The sequence below is a fragment of the Taudactylus pleione genome, unplaced genomic scaffold, assembly GCF_031769625.1.
Source record: "Taudactylus pleione unplaced genomic scaffold, aTauple2 ptg000152l, whole genome shotgun sequence".
NCBI lineage: Eukaryota > Metazoa > Chordata > Amphibia > Anura > Myobatrachidae > Taudactylus > Taudactylus pleione.
The window spans coordinates 2906159-2930183 of NW_028284554.1; the positions used below are offsets into that span (position 1 = coordinate 2906159).

At 39.8% G+C, this 24025-nt stretch overlaps 1 protein-coding gene across 1 annotated transcript; it reads left to right on the forward strand.

Moving 5' to 3' along the window:
* The first annotated feature begins 210 nt into the window (after positions 1 to 210).
* Positions 211 to 22028, forward strand: LOC148522186 (olfactory receptor 11A1-like). Its single transcript, XM_088474279.1, has 2 exons — positions 211 to 1147; positions 21355 to 22028. Exons 1-2 carry the CDS (start codon positions 211 to 213, stop codon positions 22026 to 22028), a joined length of 1611 nt encoding a protein of 536 aa, XP_088330405.1.
* The last annotated feature ends 1997 nt before the right edge of the window (positions 22029 to 24025 follow it).

The window sequence follows — 24025 nt, forward strand, 5'->3', positions numbered from 1 at the left end:
ACAATTACATATGAAATATGAGCAAGTTAGGAGAAGCTTCTATTGAAAGTCTCTTCCTAGCTGTGTCAGACAAAATGTTGGACAGCTGGGAGATCTAGCACATATTTACATGACTGTAAATATGATTGAACTTTAACTCTTATTTTTCAAGTGTTTATATTGGAATCTACTGACTTAAATTTTATTTTTTTATCTTTCTCCCACCAGGAAATGTTTATGAAGAACTCAACTATATCAGAATTTGTGATTATAGGATTTAAAAATCTCCACAGTTTTAAAACCTTGCTCTTCCTTCTATTACTCGCTATATACATTTTGACATTGGTAGGAAATCTGCTTATAATTGTATTGGTTTGCATATGTCACCAAGTTCAGTCACCTATGTATTTTTTCCTTATTCATTTATCTGTATCTGATATTTTGCTTACTACATATTCTGTCCCAAATATGTTGCGTGTTGTTTTGGAAGAAGGAAGCACCATGTCTGTCACTGGCTGCCTTACACAATTCTACCTCTTATGTGCTTCAACAATTGTGGAATGTTTCCTTCTCATGGTCATGTCTTATGATCGATATTTGGCCATTTGCAACCCATTACGTTATAACTCTATTATGAACCCTAGATTTTGCACCATCCTTGTATTCCTCTCTTGGCTGCTAGGCACAATGTTGCCATTAATGGCAGTTATTCCAGTATTTCAATTACAGTTTTGTGAATCCAATGTTATTGACCACTTCTACTATGACTTTGCTCCCATTATGGAGCTTTCATGTTCGGACACCTCACTTGTGGAAAGAGAAGTCTTCATGAGCTCCTTCCCAACTATTGTCTTTCCTTTCATTTTTATTATTCTCTCATATTGCTATATAGCACATACCATCATGGGGATACCATCAATCACCGGTAGAAAGAAAGCATTCTCCACCTGTAGCTCCCACTTGTCTGTTGTATCTACATATTATGGAACACTGATAGCTAAATACATTGTTCCATTTAGAGGACATTCAAATATTTTAAATAAGTCGGTATCTCTTCTATATACAGTATTTACTCCATTTTTTAACCCCATAATATACAGTCTAAGAAATAAAGACATGAAAAATGCCATAAAAACTTTTTCCTTTTTTAAAGGAAGGAGTAAAGTGTGTGAGTTTTCTTTGTTGTATACTTTGTAGAAATGTAAAATTTGATCATACGCAAAACATATTCCCAGTGGTATTTATACTCCTATGACATCAAATGGATGAGATACATAATTAAAATGTTATTCATAAAACAATAAAAATGTAAATATACTTCAACAATACATAGATATATAAATGTTTTTACAATAACCAAAACCCACATAAAAAATAATTATGGAACTTTATTAATTTTGATTTCTGAATTAAATTCTAGATACTATGGGTTCAATCCAATTAGGTGCAAGTTGGCTTGTGCAAGCCATTTTCAGGGCAAACTGGCACAATTCCAAATTCAGTTTTTTTTTCAGAGGTAGCTCATGTTTTTTTATGCGCACCTCCCTGAGGGTGTTAGATGGTAGTGAAAGTCTTCAGATAAAAATGTCAGGACACTATGAAAAATCCCTTAGACGGTCCCCCTAATGACTAATTAGGCATTTATAAGTTTTCAATTAGCTTAATTAGCCTAATAATTACATGTGTTTTTGGGTTGTTTAAAAAATATGGGCTCAAATTACCCCAAATTAATTGTTTTGCTAGTTTAGGCACCCCATAGTAGTTTTTTTAGCTAGTTTAGGCATTAATCACACTTTTTTTTAATTTAAAAATATTTGCTTGTTTTTAAAAAAAAATAATTTAAAATTACCTCAAATTAACACAATAATCACCTTTTTTTCTACTTTTTTGCATCTTTTGTTAAATTTATTTTAGATTAAACAAAAAAGTTAGCTTTTTATAATTTTTTTATTTTTATATTTTTTAAAATACAAATCAGCATTTTGACACCATTTAAAAACCTCCAGTACTTTCCTTATGCCCACTAACAGCCTTCTTTATGGCCCTGCTAATTAAATTATCATGGATGAACTCCCTACTTTTTCAAGCACTTCTCCCAAGTTGCATGCTATACGGAATTTGCACACCCTCACTTCGAGTAGTGCGAGTTGGCATTTGTAATTGGATTGCAGGAGCGAGCATTTGTGTGAAGTTTGTGAGGTTTATGACAGTTTCATGAGACACACTCAGACTCACAAACTCGCACCTAATGGGATTTCCCCCTTATGCGTTTATACAGTACTATACTGTAAGATTAGGGTTACACAAAGAAAACAGCATGTCAGTGAATGCTGCTAAGCATACTTTTTAAACTGATCTTTTGCATATACATTTTGACACAATATTTATCATCTATATGTAATTTCTTTATCTTGCTATAATATAGTTTTGATTGCTTTATAACAAGATTAGTTTTTTCTTACTTTTATACAGTATATTAACTATTGATGGAATTTGTAAATGCTTGTTTTTAATATTTTTTGGCAATTTGGTTATTGCAGTCTCTACTGTATGTTGCGAAATATATAGCTAACATTGGTTTGTTGCATCTTTATTTCTTCATAAAAATTCCTTGAAAATGATCACCATATTTATAATATCAAATGTTTCAAACAAACAGATACATATAGATCAATGGGAATAATTTAGTTTTTTATATTTACTATTAGAAATACATATGATTCCTTTCTTTTTGGATATAAAGCAATAGGACTAGCAGTGGAAGCAACCAAGTTTGGTCCCAAAACCTTTTCTGCCCAATAGCAATATCTCTATCCTGCACTGGCTCAGATCTGCATTTTTCTGTTTTCTCTTTGTGACCCAACATGGGCTGTTTTAGAGTTACAGAAAATGTTCTAAAAGGGAAGCTCCCTATAAGGTAGGCAACAGGATTGTAACTAGCAAAATTAGAAAGAGAACTCACATGGTGTGGATAAGGTTGGTAAACCTCAGTGTTAGTAACAAAGAAATCTACAGGGATGTTTAAAGGGGATGCAGTCAGGAAGCCAACGGTCGAAATGCCGACTGCCGACTTCCCGACTGGCTAATCCTGGCAAGGTACTAATGACAGGCGTCGAAATCCTTATGCCTGTCATTAGACCTACATCGGGAGCCCGACGCCAGGCATACGGGACGAAGGTAAGCCAGGTGCAGACAGCCACGGGGGGGGGGGGGTTAGGTTTTTACGGCTCCCGGGGGACTTACGGTTAGGCACCCCCCCTGGGAGGGTTAGGGTTAGACTAGGGAAAGGGGGGGTTAGGGTTAGGCACCTGCGGGGGGAGGTTATGGTTACGCACCCCCCCAGGAGTCTTAGGGTTAGACTGCAGGGAAGAGGTGGTTAGGTTTAGGCACTTAGAGTGGGGTTAGGGTTAGGCACTTGCGGGGGAGGTTAGGGTTAGGTACCCCTAAGGGAGGGTTAGAGTTAGGGGGGAGTAAGGTTAGCGATACTTACCTTAATTAACGATCGGGATCTTCACCCCTGATGGGCTTCCGCTGTCGGGATTACATACTGATTACGTTTAAAGAACACTCACATTAATCATTGCCCCACTAGAAAAGACTGTAAGCTATCATTAGCAGATTGTCTAAAACCATCCTCCTCTGTAATTTTGTAATGTTGCTGAATATTCCTCACCTTTGAACAGCCCTAAAGAACCTATGTGACATGAAAAAAAAGACAATAAAAATTAGACACCAATCCAGTTGATGCATGCTACAGTAGATAGAGATTGTACTTTGAAAGTTAATGTGTACCACACATGTAAAATACACATAGAGCTAACCTCTAGTTGCCAGCATTTTTAATCTCCATTCAAGCAAGGAGAACATTTTACTGAGGAGACGTCGCATTTCAGATAAATCTAAACTACAGTCATTAAAGAAAAAACAGTGACCCCCAACTGGCAACAGCATGCATTATTATATAAAAATCATTGCATTATGGACTACAAAGGGCCTAAGGTCCGCAAGTATGTTAAAATAGTTCTCTAGAGTCTATTTGATTGTTTTAAATAGGAAAAATTGTGAAAACATCTACTGTAAGAGTAGCATGATTAACTTTTTTTAAACTTGTTTAATTAATCAAAAGGATGTTAACATATTTGGTAACATTGGACCTGATTCAGACCCGATCACTAAGGCGTAAGCGCTCGCAGCTGCGGCGAGCGAGAAAATGAAAAAGCGAGTGATCGCTCGCAATGCACAGCGCAAGCGGGTAAACACCGACCACAATGAAAACACACCTACCGGACCAAGTAACAGAACGAGCGACGACTACACTCGTAGTAGTCTGACGGATGCAGCCGTCACCCTACGTGGCCATCGTGATTACCTGGCAGAGTCATGTTTTCTCATCTGCCCTTTCGATGTACCCTTTAATTGCTTCTGATGCGATTGCAATCAGCGTAAATTTGCACCTGTTGTTTGTTTTTGTTTTTTTTACTTCTGATTTATATAGGCTGGAGTTAGCAAATTGGACTTCCCCCAACTTTATTTGTCAAATTATATATTGTCGCTCTCTATATATATTAGGGATGTGCGCCGGACCATTTTTGCCGGATTTGGATTTGGTTCTAATTCGTCGTCCGGCTTTGGATTTGGATTTGGTTTTGCCAAACTGCGGTGATTGGCTTTGGCTTTGAATTTGCATTTGCATTTTTTGCCAAAATTCGCAAAAAAATCTAAAATGACATAAATTGGGCTTTTTTTTCTTCCTAGAGTGTTATTTACCTCAATAACATTAATTTACAGTCATTTACAGTCAATTTAGACCACCTCACAGGTTAAATTATTGTTTTCACCATTATTGGCCAAGGGTTGCAGTGAGCTGACTGATTACCAAGCGTCAGAGCAGCGGCGCAGTGGCACAGACACCACAGTTTAAAGAACATCTATGAAACTATGCCACACAGCAGTGGCAGAAATGAAAGGTAGTGGAAGATGGAATTGTCCTTGGGCCCACCCACCCAGTCAGTGGGGTATAGCCAGCAGAGTCACAGTACTTGTATACAGAGTGGGCTACATCCCAAGGAGACATAGTGCTTGTATACACACAGTGGGCTTATGCCCAGTCACGGAGCTTGTATAATACACACAGTGGGCCTATGCCCTGTCACGGAGCTTGTATAATACACACAGTGGGCTATGCCCCTTCACGGAGCTTGTATGCACTCACTGGGCTTATGCCCTGTCATGGAGCTTGTAGAATAGACACAGTGGGTTATGCCCTTTCACGGAGCTTGTATGCACTCACTGGGCTTATGCCCTTTCACGGAGCTTGTATAATACACACAGTGGGCTAAGTCCAGTCACGGAGCCTGTATAAGACACACAGTGGGCTGAGTCCAGTCACGGAGCTTGTATAATATTATAAATACACACAGTGGGCTTATGCCCTGTCACTTGTTTAATTAATCAAAAGGATGTTAACATATTTGGTAACATTGGACCTGATTCAGACCCGATCACTAAGGCGTAAGCGCTCGCAGCTGCGGCGAGCGAGAAAATGAAAAAGCCAGTGATCGCTCGCAATGCACAGCGCAAGCGGGTAAACACCGACCACAATGAAAACACACCTACCGGACCAAGTAACAGAACGAGCGACGACTACACTCGTAGTAGTCTGACGGATGCAGCCGTCACCCTACGTGGCCATCGTGATTACTTGGCAGAGTCATGTTTTCTCATCTGCCCTTTCGATGTACCCTTTAATTGCTTCTGATGCGATTGCAATCAGCGTAAATTTGCACCTGTTGTTTGTTTTTGTTTTTTTTACTTCTGATTTATATAGGCTGGAGTTATCAAATTGGAGTTAGCTAAGTCCAGTCACGGAGCCTGTATAAGACACACAGTGGGCTGAGTCCAGTCACGGAGCTTGTATAATATTATAAATACACACAGTGGGCTTATGCCCTGTCACGGAGCTTGTATAATACACTCAGTGGGCTTATGCCGTCACGGAGCTTGTATAATACACTCAGTGGGCTTATGCCCTGTCATGGAGCTTGTATAATACACTCAGTGGGTTTATGCCCCTTCACAGAGCTTGTATAATACTAAGTGGGCTTATGCCCTGTCACGGAGCTTGTATAATACTCAGTGGGCTTATGCCCTTTCACGGAGCTTGTATAATACACTCAGTGGGCTTATGCCCTTTCACAGAGCTTGTATAATACACTCAGTGGGCTTATGCCCTGTCATGGAGCTTGTATAATACTCAGTGGGCTTATGCCCTTTCCTGGAGCTTGTATAATACACTCAGTGGGCTTATGCCCTGTCACGGAGCTTGTATAATACACTCAGTGGGCTTATGCCCTGTCACGGAGCTTGTATAATACACTCAGTGGGCTTATGCCCTGTCACGGAGCTTGTATAATATAAATAATACACTCAGTGGGCTAAGTCCAGTCACGGAGCTTGTATAATACACAGTGCACACAGTTGGCTAAGTCCAGTCACGGAGCTTGTATAATATACACACAGTGGGCTAAGCCCAGTCACGGAGCACACAGTGGCAAGAAGTAGAACTACTCTCTCTAACTAATCTAACTCTAGTCTCGCTTTTCCCCTCTCTATCACTACCTAACTAAGCGTGACTGTTCCGTCTGGATACAGTCACGCGAAATGGCGCCGACAGCCGGGCCCCGCGCCTTTTATGGAGGCCGAACGTCACCTGGCTCTTGCGAGAATCCGACACCGGACGGGTGAAGTTCGGCCTCGAGGTGGAATCCGAGTCAGGCGGGAACACCCGAACTTGCGTTCGGGTGGACTCGGATTCCACCTGTTCGGAGCGGTTCGGATTCTGAGGAATCTGAACCGCTCATCATTAATATATATATATATAGAGAGAGAGAGAGAGAGAGAGATCCAGTCAAATATATATAAATATAGATGTGGAACTATCTAATATCCACACATATATTTATATATATATATACATATATATATATATATTTTGTTTTCTAAATATATATATATCCCTATATATATCTATACATATAAAAAATATATTTTTTTTAAATATATATATATATTTATATATATTAAAAAATATATATATATGTACACATTAAAAATTACATGTCTACGCAAACATTGAATCAGATAATTCAACTTTAGTAAGATGTTACTTCTAGAATATTTCACCTTTTAATAAAACCACCACACTTTTTTGGGGGAAAAAATATTTTTTTTAATTTTTAAATCAACAAATAAATTAAAGCACATTTTGGATGCGTCGAGGCCTCCAAAATCTCTTGGACACATGTGGTTAATGTGGCCACCTCCCTCCTTAGAAGCTCCCGAAGTGGCTCCTCTTGTTCAACTGAAACGTAAAGGAAAAGAAAAATTAATTAATAAGTATTTGTTATTAAAGCAAAACTGTTTGACATAAAAACCACCCACCATAGCAATGAATAATTAGTGTGTATTCCTTCGCCAGATAGTACTGCACAGTGTTTCACATTGGCTACTGAGGTTAATGCTGCTTTCACATTGCATTCTTTTCTGGTTCCTACATTAGATATACATTGCATAATTGCATCTGTGACATATGTACCTTCATGGCCTTGGTCCGGCATTTCTTGGGCTGAAGCAGCCCAATTCGAGCTTCCCGTGGAGTGGGTAGGGGAGGCATCTTCATGGGTGTGTGGGGAGGAGTGGGTGGGGGAGGCAGGTTCAGGGATGGGTGGGGGAGGCAGGTTCAGGGGTGGGTGAGGAGGAGTGGGTGGGGAGGCAGGTTCAGGGATGGGCGAAGAGGAGTGGGTGGGGGAGGCAGGTTCAGGGGTGGGTGGGGAGGAATGTTGGGGGTAGGCATCTTCAGGGGTGGGTGGTGCTTCGGCTTGCCTAACCGTGTGTCTTCTTTGACGTACTCCTGAGAATTAAAAAATATAATTTGTAAAAATTTTTAAATTTTGCAATGTCCAAAAAACATCATATCCAGATCTCCCTGATTTAGCAGAGCAAAGGCATGAGCAATTTAAAAAATAAATAAATAAATAAATAAATAAAATGGATTACATAAAGACACCTGTGTCCCCCGTGTGACAATAATCCAGAGACTGCATAAAATGTAGCCTGACACTCAAATTGTCAGCCATCTTCTACATTTAAACACATATGTCAGAAACCATGTTGATCTTCAAATAATCCCACACACACACACAAACTCACACACCTAATGACTACAACAGTTGTGCTTATTTTTCAAACACAGTATTGAAATTAGGGTTTAAAACTTGTTGGCAGCCATTTTCTAAAAAAAAAAAAAAAAATGTCTGGAGACCTTAAAATGAAGCTATCAAACAGGCCATCAAAAAAAGAAAATATACCATAAACACACACACACACGCAGAAAGGCATACACAACACAAAGCATACAGTACGCAATGCATATAAAGTGCATAACTTACTTTGGCTGTTATCCGCCTGCAATTGATCGAGGAGGGCCGGGGTCAGCCTCCGGAGATCCGACCATCTCCTCTCCAGCTGCACAACTGTGCCGCGGAAGCCCATGCAATGGAGCCTCCTCCTCACCTCTGCGTACGTGCGCACTTTCAGGCGATTGGGCACATGTGGGCCCATGGGCCCCAGGCGCCGATCCATTGTGTCGGTCAGGATGCGCAGCTCCCGTCTACTAAAACTAGAGGATCTCATGATGGCAATGACAAATATTACAGTGTGTAAACTTTATATGAAGAACTAGGGTGCAGTCTGATTAGTTGGCCAATCCAAAATGGTGGATAAACACAGGACATTTGTAAGATTTAATACATCTATAACAACACAACACCTATCATACATCATGTGACTCACCTCAGTACAGCTAGAATATGCCTGTGCGGCCAGAAGGACACTCCCAACACTACGCAGCTCCTTGTGAAAGTGTATTGAATTGTGTTGTGTGTTGGTCGCTTGTGCATTACGTAGTGCACTGCGTGGGAGTGGCGCACAGTCGCAGGTGCGTACGCAGATTATATATATATCTATCAGGTCCATAGTCATATGGAAAAGTATATAGAGTATATTGGTTTTCTAAATTGTGTACTGAAAAATTTACAGTGGTAATATGTGTCCCCTTTTTCTAATTATTCCCTCCCTTCCCTCTGCTCCAATGCCCTTTTCCTTTATCCCCAAATAAAGACTTGTTTCCTCTTTTAAAGAGTCCAGTTCCTTGGGGTTTTATCTTGCTTGTGGATTCGCCTCAGAGAAGCTGCCACTGAGAGCTTGCAAAGCCAGCACCATCACAATACAACACAAACAAATCAGGCATTAAGTTTCACTGTCTATCTTGCACAGCTAACTGCTAATCATTCTTTATGGTTTTATGCGCAATAATATTTTGTTACTATACATCATCAATCTTTGTTGTAAACTGTATTGTTAGCACAAAATACTGATACACAGCTCAACCAATTTATTGGCCCATCACAGGTTTGTGTAAGGGAGGAGTTAATCTAGGCAAGAAAAAAACAAAACAAATTCCCCCAGCACAGTGTAATTGGCCAGTAAAAGACACTTGCATCATACATATTTATAAAATGCAGGGGACTCAGTTACACACATTTGCAATTATTTGGTAAGCTACCTCCGTTACATGCACCTGTGATGGGCCAATAAATTGGCTGAGCAACTTCCATTCTGGGTATGCTGATCCTTGTAGTGCCATGTCGGAAGATCCTGGGTGCCTCCAGGTGAGTAGACTCTCAATTTAGAAATTCATGAATATATGACCCAAAGTGGTGCTATTATGTAATTTAGGAACCTTCAGAACAGAGACGCCATGACATGGCTGGTGCGGGCCTAGGGGTGACACCAAGGTGCAATGCTCCCCCTCAGTAACAGGAGTCGGGTGCTGCACTGTAACATTAAGTGCAGCACTCGACTCTTGTCACAGGGAGCCACCACTCTACACCTCCGGCATCCCCCATCACCCCAGTGATAACCACGGGCCGAGGTTCGGGCCGCAGGGCCAAGCCCTTCTGCCCATGAGGTCATGCCCCCTTTTCAGCGGGCACAGAGATGGCCATAGCCAAATTAGTGCCCTAGGCAAGATTTTGGGTGGTGCCCCCCCAAAGGATCCTGAAAAAGTGTGTGGTCTCATAGTACTGTGGCCCCTTCCCCATTGTGCTGCGCTCCCAGCACCCCTCACCCAGCACAGATCACAGCACAGCACACATCACCCAGCACAGCATCCTTCTACCAGCACAGATCACAGCACAGTACCCCTCACCCATCACCCCCCTCCCAGCACAGCACCCACGCTAACCACTAGCCGTTGTCCAGGTGCCTCAGCCCTGCAAACCGCTGCTGCCCGCCATTGTGCTGCTGCTACCAGGCCACATTGGAGCTGTCAACTGAGCTCCGGTCATGGACGCTGCACAGTGACAGTAGCAGCTGCCAGAGTCTCTGCCCAGCCAGCAGCAGGTGCCCCGGCCGTGCATGTCTCAAACTGTTGCCGGCTCTTGGCGGGTTTGGGTGCCCCTAGGCATTCCAAATGCCCTAGGCATTTGCTTAGTTTGTCTATGCCTAGGGACGGCTCTGAGCGGGCATACCTCCCCGCACTGGGTGTCACCATGGGGAAGAAAGCCACTGGGCTGGTGGCTTACCAAGTGTTTGTGTATGCAACTGGTATCTCTACATTTTATTACTATATAGGATGCAAGTCTCATTGCAGTGTGGGAATTTGTTTTCTTGTCTAGCACAAAATTGTACCTACAGTAGTTTGCCATGGTTTACATATGGTAAGCGCATTTGTGCATAGCGGGATGTAGTCATTAGGTCAACATTTACAATATTGATATTTATAATGTTGACACAACAATGTTGATAGGTATGATGTCGACATTGTTAAAATGTTGTCAGGCAATGTGTTGACATTCTCTGAATGTCTTGAAAAAAGAAGAAAAAGTGCAAATGTGCTAAACAATACGGAGCAGCTCAATAATGCAATAGATTTGAATGTTTGTAAATGAGCGCTAATAATTTTAGTAGCACATAAAAATAAAAAAAATAAAGAACAAAGAAAAATTGTATATGTCAACTTTTATACACATTTATGTTTATAGCTCTTTTTTTAATATATTGGTGGAGATCGGGTATATTATGCTGGTGCAGGTGGTGATTATATCACAATATAAGTCCAGTACTAACTGACCCTACCACTGTCTTCAGGTGATAGCGGAAAGTCAGTCCAATCTGCTTGGTCCTGGCTGGTGTGTTCTTCACTCTGATTTCTCCCATCAGCGCTGTTTTACTCTGCAGCCGCTGTGACTGGCCCGGCTGGCCAAGAGCAATAACGTCACTGCTGCAAGCCGCGGGCAGGTGGTGTGATGAGCGGACAGTACCGCTGGATATGTTCTTCTTACTGCCGGAAGTAAGAAGAACATAGCGATATGTTGAAATTCTAACATGATGACATTTCTTCAGTATCTACATTATGGCCATGTCGACATGTCAACAGATCCTACCACAGCTGCATGACTACAATGAGGTATATGCAATAATGTTGCATTTAGTTGCAAATTTCCATTACAGTACACTATAGAAATCAGTCATCAATTTGATGCTTTATTCAATGGATATGACAAATTTAAAAGCAAAATATTAATTTACCGCTTTCCTGTAATAATTCTACTACACATAGTAAAAAAATATGTCTATATCAGGTGTCGAAGCCGGATTAGTGGCTGAGACGGAGACGGAATCAGCGTAATTGCGAATGGCAGCTAGACTCCATATTAAAAATAAGAATCTGCAAGACGCCATTTTGCGACCAGCGCCATTTTAAGTTACAACTCACGAGCTAAGTACAGATGGCAATGTTTTTGATAATCTTTTTAGAAGCCATGACAAGCCCATTCTGGGGACAACCTTGCATAGAGAAATACCAAAACAACTAGAAAAACAGCTTCATGAGAAAAGGAATTAGAAAAGACAATACACCAGGAACTGTGAGTGTTTTTGCATATACATGGAGAGACCCCACATGTGGACAGGTGTAGCTATGGCAATTGTAATATGGCCCAGACACTTGAATTTGACTGAATGAACAATGGTAAGAAATCTGCCCTTTTTCAGACAGGCTGGCACCAACACAGCTGGGGGTCTCCACCTTGTTTGAGAAGTGAAGCTCACTGCCCATAGCACATTTGCATTGCAGTTTGAAACTGTTAGTAAGGAATGAGATATGTATATATATATATATATATATATATATATATATATATGTTAAATCCATCATAAATAGAATCTCATGCATAAACTCCGCACATTACGCACAGTAGCGAATGCACAATATCCTGCATGCGAACGCTGTTTATTAGCTGCATGCGTGCACATCTGCCCCAAATCAGATAAACCTAACTAGCGTCTTTTCCCATATCCCTAATACTTACATAAGGCACACTTACACAAAAGGTTCCATAGCTATAAAGTAAAAGATCCAAGTTTTATTCATTTATTACAAATGCTGTGAAATAAAGACTATTTTGGTATCTAAGGTTTAATATGTGATAAGTAAGCAGTGTTTGATATTATACTGATCCGCACTTTATCTACAGCTTTCTGTTATCATCGGTGTGAAGATCAGAACATGCGTTCGCAACTTATGGACCGTAAAGACATAAAGAACCAAAATGTACTTTGTAAAACCAACAGTCTAGATTTGCATGAGGTGGGAAAACGAAGGCAACCAGCTGTTGGAGGCTGGACTGTGGCCATTTGAATCAACCTGTTAAGTGCCCTGTAGCAAACACACCGTGAAGGAGAGCCAATGGAATCGCAACAAGACCTCTCTTTTGTTCAGCTTATTTCTGGGGGGGTATAAATATATGTGCTCTGACCCTGGGTTTCTAGTCTATTCTGCTGATTGCTGATTGACGGAGGTCTCTTGCTGATGCAGGAATCTGGACCCAGAGCGCTTGCATATGTATGACTGTATCTTGGGTCTGTATAATTCTTTGCGCTAAATTGTACTTAGATCACAGCATGTAACTGACTGTACTTTACTTGAATAATACTTTGGCTGTGAAAACACATGTTCAAGGTCTAAAGTCTTTATTCTACTGTATGACTGCGTACGCAAATAGCGTTTTAGAGGTTTATAGGCAGGGTTTAGAAGGTATAGGTAGGTGCGTATAGAGGTTGAAATCCAGTATCCTTACAGGATCGCAATTTTGGTTTATATTGGGGGGTCCTCACAAGAGCCCATGTACTTTTCAATACAGGGCTCGGAGCACGTAAGAGGAGAGCATGCTGTTTATGTATCAAACCAATACATCAATGCATAAAAAATTCAACAGTGTTTTTCTTGTTATGTTGCAATTTTGAAAATAATCACAGTTCAAGCTCAATGCTGAAGATTCCGTTGATGTGTGCTATTATAAAGCCAAACTTTTTACTTTATTATGTCAGAGAAAACAGCCACGTCCGGCTGTTAAAAAACGATTATTACATCCAAAGTGCCTCTTCCATAGAATCATTAAAAATATATATCAATTATATCAATCCTGATAAAAACACAAAAGATATCTGACCACCAATGATTTAATTTAGTATATCCGTAGATAGTGCTGTGTGTTTCTGAGTCAATTCATACATTATTAATAAAAAATATTTTTTATATTTTATTGCACTTTGAATATTTTTTATTTGGCACATATTGTCAAATATCTTTATATTTATATTTGATACATTTCTTAGCACGGTTAAAATTTCTTTCTGTTCTTTGTAACTGTATTTTCACTGCAGAGCGCCTGTCTTGTACTTAATAAATGACCTGCAGACATTGGGGGTGAATCAGAGGTGGAGGCAGGTAAAGCATTTTTACCTCTGTCATGAGTCCAAAACGCACTGTGCATGGGTCCTGATGTTTACCAGAGATCAAAATTGCATAGAGATCCATGTAATGTTGTTGGGCATTTCTGGGGCAGTAACTTGGGGGGAAGTGACTAACAGTCGAGGGCATGTCACTTGGACATTCTGCGCCTGCCGTAATGATGGTGCACTGATCAGGGTCGTATTTATAATGGGTGCAAGGTGTGCAGTGCTCATGGGGACCAACACCACACACCCATATGACGCCAAAGTCCCAGATCAGCGCCGGAGGCAGCGCTGTAAAAAACGTCTGGAAAATGGCCACTGCTGCAATTTTTTTGGCATTTTGCACATGCGCAGTATGGAATACACCGGGAAAATGGCTTCAGCACCATTTTCCCACTGACCTGCGCATGTGCTGTAGACTCTGGGCACAGACTAGTGCCCAGAGCGGCACTGAGCTCAGTGCGCTGCCGGACACCGGAGAGAGGAAGGGGTCCCGGATGGAGACTGCACATGGGCCCCCTCCTCTCTTGAAACACCCCTGGCACCGATAGTGTGTCTTTGTACGCACAATTGGATGTACATCGGGTGTGACATAAACATAAAGACACAGTAGCAGCTGTGACAAAAGTTGCAGCTGTTACTGCAACTGCGTCCACCTCTGAACCACCCTCATTAGATCACAAATGCGTTATTTTAATAAATTCTTGATCAACTTTTATGCATCTGATAAATACAATATACAAAGCAGATGAAAGAGTATACCAATTTTAATTGGCAGACATCCACAAAAACACAACACAATAGGAAAATTAATAGAAATGTACAGCTGGATGAGACTGGCACTTCCCTTTCTCTGTTTTGTACTTCTTGCTATAATGTCTTAGGGGGAGTTGTACTAAACCTTGAAGAGTGATAAAGTACTAACCAATCAGCTCCAAACTGTCATTTCTTTAAACACAGCTTATAAAATGACAGAGCTGATTGGCTGGTACTTTATCACTCTCCACTTTTTCTCTCTCCAAGGCCCTGATTCAGAGCCGCTCGTAAGTGGCCGCTCGTTCGTTCTGACCGATGTTCGCACATCTGCGCATGCGTACGGATTTTAATACGCATGCGCGAACCAGTCAGTGCGGCCGGAAATTGTTTGTTCACTATATAGCGAATGCCTGCTATTTTGAGTGACAGAAGGAGGCGTATGTGGGTGGTAACAGGGGAAGGTGCTTGAAAACGGGGGTGTGGAATTCGAACTCAGGTGTGCTTAAAGGTCAAAACGGGCATTTTAAGGGAGTGCATAATTAATACAGCAGCGTCATTGACCACATCACTTGTTTTTTTTTTACTCAGAACTGCTCGCAAAATAGCGGTTGAAAAAACCAGCCACAAGAATAGCGAGCAGTTCTTACGCTGTTCGATGTACTCGATTAAACTAATAAATAGAAGACATGACGTATGGTGCGAGCGGCAAGGGGGCGTATTTTTCAAAATTACAACCGCAAGTTTTGCTCGCTCGTTCAGACTTAGAGGCGTGAACAGACCGCAATTAGCGAACGGTTCATTTGAATAGCCACCCCTTGTTTTAGAACGAACGACCACAAATAGCGAGTGGCTCTGAATGAGGGCCCAAGGCATTAAGGGGTCTACTTACTAAGCAATATTAGAAGACAGAGTGAAAAGTGATAAGGTGCCAGCCAATCAGCTCCCAACTGTCATTTTTCAAACACAGCCTGTGAGATGACAGTTGGGAGCTGATTGTCTGGCACCTTATCACTTTCTTATCACTTTTCACTTTGTCTCCTAACACTGCTTAGTAAATAGACCCCTAAATACTTTAGCTGTTAGCAAGAGCTGTCATGTGCACTGAAGAAATAAATGGGATAATCATGAGTATGGATGAGCATTTGTACCTGCCAAGAGCATGGCTAACGTCACACAGGCATGCACAAATGTTTAGTAAAAAATGTTTATTTTATAAAATAAATATAATGACTGTAGATCACTGTTACTGCAATCTAGTTTTATTTTCTTCATTATTTATATGTTGTCCATTTAGATGTCTGTTTTAGTATATGTATAGGTGATTGGTTCATTTTAATTAATGTTATATTTGATGGGTTTATGATATCATTAGTTCCTGTAAGTGTATCACCAATGGGAATTGTCACCATCTTTATCTCCTCAACACGATGTTAGTTCTTTGAAACTGCTGGAAAGATTTTGGACTGTCCTCTCATTAAAATAATTGATTTTTATTACACTATTGAGTTTTTTTTTTCTTTACAGGGTATTCCATTCACTGCACACTTTGGATAAATAGGAGGAGAATCAAGAAAGCTAAAGAAGACAATAGCATCACATGGACTATATGGACTTCATGGTGTCTGAACTAATGATTACATTTCATTGTTTATTATTAGTGTCAGAACAGGTCAATCTGTATATAGAATCCCAATGATGAATTGTAATTGAGTGACATTTTTTGGATACACCTTCCCCGCAGCTCTTGTGTGCACCATTTGATATTTGAACCATTTTTTGTGCCAAGATTAAAAGGCCCTTTGTAAATACGATGTACATATCATCATTTCTTAATTTATATGCTTCCAAAATGCTGGAAATACAATTTTTTTGTAAAGTAAGCCATTATAGTTCATTGATGAAACAGAAAAAGTGCTGACCAAAAATGCTGCTTTATGTGAATGGTGGCGAAATCAATCCAGTGTAGTTCTATTTTAGAAGCATTCCTACATCAATTTCAACTTTCATTTTTTTCCTAAAATACTGCTAGTTTTACTTCATCTACAGTATTTTAAACTAATCATGAGTAAGGGAACAATAGGACAGTTTTTTATTTTTTACATGTGTTACTTTTATGTTTGAAATATTTTATTACATTGCTGGAATCGTGTTCCTGTTGAAATGCAACTACAAGAAGTAAGATAAGTTGAATTACACACATATTATTTAGTTTGGGATATCATCACCGCTGACAAGCAGGAGACTCAAATTATTTTTGTCAGACGGGAAGGGCTGTGCTCCTAGCTGTAAAGTGGAGAAAACCTCCCTTAATATACCTTCTTCAGCACTGTCATTATTGTATTCATAAATAAAGGCTGATGTCAGCAGTTAACAGAAACCCCACTTATCTAAAATGGGTTGGGTATGGGAGACCAGTAGTCGGGATGCCGGGCGTCAAAAGACCAACAGCAGCATCACGATGCTCAGAATCCTGTAAGTATGCTAACCTCCCTCCCTCTAAAATAGAACCCTAGCCCTCCCCATTAGTACCTAACCCTAACCTCCCTGGTGGTGCCTAAACCTAACCCCCCCTGTCCGTAGCCTAACTCTAACCTCCCCTCTCCTGCAGCCTAACCCTAATGCCCACCAGCATTCCGTGCAGCAAATTAACTACATCCTATCTAAAATAACAACACTAGTTTTATGAATGGCAGGGATAAGAGTCAGCTTTTTTCAATTAGAGATGAGCGGTACAGTTATGGCTCATATCTAGCTGCCAAGTTCGTATCTCAGAATGAGGCAAAACATAATTTTTTATGGATATCTGTGCTGAGATGTCCATGAAAATAAAGTTTTTCCTCATTCTGAGATCTGAACCTGGTGGGAAGATTCAAGCCAAAACTGTACCGCTCATCTCTAATTTTAATAATGATAAAATTATAGAAGTATGGTGGCAAAAAAAGGACATCTGTACCCACAAACCAAACAGGTCTAGATGAGGGGCAACAGCCAGCCCATCACCAACAACTGAAGGTATGGTATGCAATGACACAAAAAGCCCACTTGAGCAGATGGCACCACTGTACTCATCATGGTAGAATCAGTCATCAGATGGGCTATAACGTTTACAACATAACAACCCTTATTGCCGCAACCTCCTCATATTGTTGAAGACAGAGGAAAAAAACCAAGACCCTGGCTGGGATGTACTAAGGAAAAAATGTGGTAAAAACCCTGTTTTTGCTGCATTTTCATATGTATTAAGCCCGGCCGCCCAATTTTCGATGTGGAGGGTAACGCCAGGGTTTTTCTGGCGTTACTCTACAGTAACTTACCACATTCCACTCCCAACTGCTTTGCTGTGCCTCGCCACCCCGCAGTTGCCCAGCACCTCTCACTGCCGGTCCCCATCACTGCCCCCTCCTGCGTGCTCCTTCTGGGTCCCCCGCCTCCTTCTCCTCTTCTTCTTCCTGGTGCAGGGAGGAGGAGCCCGGGACTTCCTGCAGAGGTCACCAGCAGGAAACTCCCTGGGCTTGGAGGGGGAGGAGACCCGCAGAGACCCTCTCACTCGGTGGCAGCTTCACAAAGTTGCGAAAATATGCACATGTCAGCAAAGATCACCTGAGCATAAAGATGCCCACTGCTGCCTTCTTACCTGCGTGTGACGACACATACCTACGTAAACATTGGTAACATCGAAGCACATCTGCGGCCATCTTACCCTTGCGGCAGGTCTGACCTGCTGCAGCCTTGGGAGCTCTTCTGACACACAGACCTGTGTATGTACTCGCAGTGGCTAATTTATGCACGCCCATGTAACGGCGTTTAAACGGACAGGCACACCTGCGTTTTTGTAACCACTTCCCATTACCACCCCCAAATGCTGGCAGTCTGGCACTCACTTAGCGATGGATTCCTCTGTGTGTGCATAATCGTAATGCGATCGCAGCGCAAGCACAGTGCGGTGCATGTGCAATGGCAAACAATCTCTTGATCCGTCCATCTCTGAATCAGGCCCAGTGTTACAATAACTGACAGTAAGGAATATATTTACTAAAGTAAGAGTTTTTAGAAGTGGAGATGTTGCCCATAGCAACCAATCAAAATCTACTTAACATTTGACTACCACCTTCTAGAAGATAATAGCTAGAATCTAATTGGTTGCTATTTGCAACATCTCCACTTCTAAAAATTCTCACATTAGTAAATTTACCCCTTAGGGGTAAAATTACTAAGAATCGAGTCTGATCAAGTTTTTCTTTTTTTCAACTCGATTTGCTTCGCCGTACCTCGAGTGAATTGAAACTCACAAATTTACTAAGAAGTGAGTTTAGCTGAGAGTGAGTTTTCCGATGGTGAAGCAGATAGATATATCTCTCCCGAGTAGCAAGTTTTGAAGGCGATTACTCACCTGAGATTGCAGTGTTTTCTCTCTGCAAAACTCTCCCAAGCAAGCAGCCTGCACATATCAGTAAGATACGTGAAGAATATGATGGATCTAAACTAGAATCCTCAGTGGTTAGTCACAGGGTCAGAGCTCTCTATATGTATCAGAACCCCTGTGTAAAGCGCTCTTCAATTAGTCATCTGAGGAGAAATAACACAAGACTACCACCAGGTCTGTGTTCTGTATTCTCTGACTATATTTTTGTGAGGCACACAGTTTTATAACAATGATTTCATAGTGTAACATATGTGATTATTCAAAGTATAAACACTAATTAATTTGAGGCAGCTCATTACTTAGAGCCCATCAATTATACAAACATACCTCGTTATGTCTTATCTATATGCGAAGGAGTAAAGCATACTTTAAGGAGTATGCCCATTTTGTTATCTCTGGTACATTTCAATCTCTTGAGTCTATGAAGATCACTAAAGCCTGTATCTAGCTATATATTTCTTATGTGTTCAAAAAACATATATCTATGTGTATTTTTATGTATAAAGACATATATTTTATATATATATTTTAATATTCATACGAATTGGACACCTTTTGAATTTAAATGAGAATATTATTCTAACATTAGATTGATTAGTATGATACATTCAAGACAGATTATATATTGTATAGAATTATTTATTTATTTTTCTTATTCATTTGTCTATATATTTTAATTATTGCAAGTAAAGGCAATATGTACTAAATAGAACATTATGTAATGATTTAAGGGTTTAAATAACAATAAATGCTGACTAATTGATAATCACAGCATTTAAGTTAAACACCTGTTACTATTGGACTCATTAATTAATTAATTAGTAACTCTATATCTGACAAGTCTGGCATGGTGAGACACATTGCCTCTGAGGAAATGGACATTTGGAGCCAAGAAACGAGTTAGGACAGGACTCTCATCATCGGACCAATCTGATTGCCAAATCCACTTTCCTTGCAACCCGCACATCACGGTCTCCTTTGCCACCTAGAACCACGGTTTTGCATAGGTGTAGGAGACCGGCAGATGCGGCAGGACATTCCAGACACCACGTCTATTCCTGCCACTCAGAACAGCTGCCCGACTGCCGCTACACACAGAGCACCTGCACGGCCGGTGCACGTGCTGTGGGAGACCGCTCCACAGTGCTGGGCATCAGCACACACGGCGTGGGAGACCCTTTATACCAGGTGGCTTGCTGTTCCACACAGGACCATTGCCGTGACTTTTTTCACCTTGGCAGACAGCATACAGCTGATGCTTATGGGCTAAGCTGTTCACCATTCTCATGGTCATCCCTATATGAGACACAGCTTCCCATTGAATTACTAACATTTATTCTGAATTGTTATCACATCTTTGAGTACTCATCATCGCTAAAGTTACGCAAGAGGTATACCTTTTTATTCACACTATTTTTTGTTTCCCGGCCGGGATGAACTGTGACTATTAAGCACATGTCTTATTAGATTGATCAACAATAATCAGATTCATTTATCATTATTATTTACTATAATTCATGCATGAATATTATTTTATCAACTGTTGATTAATTGGTCCATTACCAGTGTCAATGTACTATATTATGTCCATATATTTTTAGATCATTTTTTAATTTATGTGTTTATTTTAATCTATCAAGATATTAAATCATCTAATTTTCAACCTATTCAGGTTCATTTTTGCTATACAAAGTAGCGCTCCCTGTTCCCTTGTTTTCTCTGCCTAGCACATGGATTAGCCTATCCATAGGTGAGCTGCTGTTTGTATATATGCATTTAGTATTTGGTGCGCCCCTCATTGTGTTGTCTTTGTCTTGTTTTCCATTTTTGGCTATTGTGGGGCAGCATCAATCCTACCTTCATTTATTTATTTTATAATTTTTGATTAGTGTTTTGGTAAAACTATAAACTTAAAATTGTATTGATTATATTATGGCTACACTAAAATGCCTCTCTGAGCGTTTAGAATGTAGGCAGAATTATTTAAATAATGATCCATATACTAGCACGATGCAGGTAGAATCAATAGAACCAGATATGCATCAACTGTTTAATAAAGTAGAAGATTTGTCCATGTTAGAAACAAGACACTGGTGGGACCAAATTACTTTTTATTTAAGTAAATATTTGGATAAAGATATGATTCCAAGGGGCCTTACAATTTTTAAAACTTGTTCTTTTAAAAATGATCCCACCTTTACAACTGAATGGAACCTTACATTAGACCATTGTTCTAAAGCCCTTATGCGTTTACTTATCAAACATAGAGAAGAAAAAGTAAATTTATTACAAAAAGAGATTGAAGATACAATCTCTTGCATCCTTTTCTAAACACAAAGATTTTGAAATTAGAGATGCAAGACTCAACACTAAATTAGAGGATTTTGAAAAATCACTTATTCAAATCAAGGATAAAAAACTATATAGAGACAAAGTAGATTATGAAAAAGATCAAGTTCGCACCTTTAATAGGAATTTTAAAACTCATACCCATTATAAGACTACTTGTCAGAAATTGGAAGAATCACCTAAACAGTTTAGAAAATTTAGGATGAATTCCAATCTTCAGGACCAGCAATCCACAAGAAATAAGAGATACACTCATTCCAATAGATATCAGACTTCCTACAATGAGAGGTCTAAGAATACCAGTCATTATGAACATAATGAGTTAAAACATCAGTACACTCATCCCAATAGATTTGAATTACTAAGAGATAGAGTTAGCACAACTGTTAGACCTCATTTCACCAGATCTGACAGACATAAACAAGATACACATAGCCGTACATTAGAATCCCCCTCATCTTTTTTAGGAAAAAGACGTTCATCTCCCCTCAAATCGACCACTCCAAAACCACATCTCAGATATGGTTACACTCCAAAAAGAGGAATAGACAAGGACACAGAGGGAGAAGAGGAGGTATTAACAAAACATACAAAAAAACGTGAGGTGGAACTAACCAACATTAAAACCAATATTTTTAATCTTTCTACTAAAGTGCTCACTTAAGCAGAAAAGACCCTTCTAACAAAAGGTCTTAAATTTGCTCCCACATCTAAACCTAATCTTTTTTCATTATTTGTTGATCTCAGTAAATATATTAGAACACTTAGTAGGAAACGGTATTTTTGCATGAAAAAATTAAATCATGAAGGAATAGAAGGTTGTCCCATTGTGTTAGATAAAAATGAAATGGAAGCTCTAAATGTCTTAGAATCATTATATAGAGAAGGCAATACAACCGATTCAGGTGCCTTAAGTACTCCGATTTTTGACATCACCAAACCAAGTTCCTCCAAATTTAAAAGATCGTCTGAATTCTATCCACTTCAACACAGGGGGCCTGTCATTGAAAGCTTTTATTCTACTACAATGAAGGATTTCAATGAATTATGTACAAACATTAATCGCCCATTTCGTGACAATTTGTCTAAGAATGAAAGACTTGCTCTCAATCAATTGATGGAAGATGAAACCATCATTATTAAACAAGCAGACAAGGGGGGAGGTTTGGTGATTCAGAATCGAGAAGACTATTTATTGGAAGCTTTTAGACAATTGGACAACCCTATGTTCTACCGTAAACTATCAACAGATCCTACAAACAAATTCAAAGATGAACTTTTTACTCTTCTTGATATGGCACTGGATTCTGGTACTGTCAATAAGGATACTTACAAATTTCTACGAATAGCCTACCCCATTATTCTGATTTATTACCATTTACCTAAGGTGCACAAATCACTTACATCCCCCCAGGACGTCCAATCATTTCTGGAATAGGTTCACTTACTGCTAATATTTCTTCTTTTGTAGATTCACATTTACAATTATATGTCAGTTCACTTCCTTCTTATATCAGAGACACGACTCAGTTTTTACAGATTATAGATTCCATTACCTGGAAAGATTCATATATTTTATTGACTTGTGATGTTGAATCTTTATATACGAACATTCCCCATGAATTCGGCTTGTTAGCCGTCAACCATTATCTCATCTCTGGTATAGGAATTGATACTAATCTAAGGAATTTTTTACTTCCTTCGATTCATTTTATTTTAGAACACAATTATTTTTCTTTCAATGCACAATTCTTTCTTCAGACACATGGCATGGCGATGGGGACCAGGTTCGCCCCGAGTTATGCCAATCTGTACATGGGCTCCTTTGAGGAACGCCAAGTGTGGATGGGTGATTTCTGGGCGAACCTGGTCCTCTGTAGCCAATACATTGATGAAATTTTCATTATTTGGGATGGGGATATATCCACACTCGATCGTTTTGTTCGTCACCTTAATCGTAATACATTTGGATTAAAATTCACCCACAATTTTGATTTTCACATGATTAATTATTTAGATATTACTGTCAATGTTGTTGATGGGAAGTTAGAATCAACAACATATATCAAAGAAGTAGACTGTCAAAATTATCTGCATTATAATAGCAGTCATTATAAACCATGGAGGGATAATATCTCCAAAGGACAATTCCTCTGACTCAAGAGGAACTGTTTGACAGATAATTCATTTTTATTGCAGAGTCAGGATATGTACCAAGCTTTTCTAAATAAAGGCTACCACAAAGATCTAATAGATCAAGCACTAAATTAGGTCAAAATGGTTCAAAGAGTCTCTCTGTTATCCAATAAGTCATCAAGAAAACAAAATAAGACTACAAATGTTGAGACTGAGACTACGACTTTAGATATATGCGATCCATCTGAACGATCTTTTTAGTTTATTACTCAATTTAATTCAGCTGCTAGTGAAATAAAGAAAATTGTTACTAAGAATATGTCAATATTACAACATGATAGATATCTGGGTCCACTTTTTCCTCATCACAGCCGAGTACTATTTAGAAAAGCTAAAACTGTAAAACAAAAACTGGCTCCTAGTTTCTTTCCCATCCACACACACACAGATCCTATCCCTAAAGTTATCGATTGGTTACCACCTAAACCTAAAGGTTTTTTTAGGTGTGGACGTTCCAATTGTTTA

Excerpts from the sequence above, each read along its gene's own strand:
- LOC148522186 (XM_088474279.1), top strand. The coding sequence starts at position 211 with ATGTTTATGAAGAACTCAACTATATCAGAATTTGTGATTATAGGATTT. Across the intron at positions 1,148-21,354 it reads TAAAGGAAGGAGTAAAGTGT|ATTTTGAAATTAGAGATGCA; the intron begins GTGAGTTTTCTT and ends CTAAACACAAAG.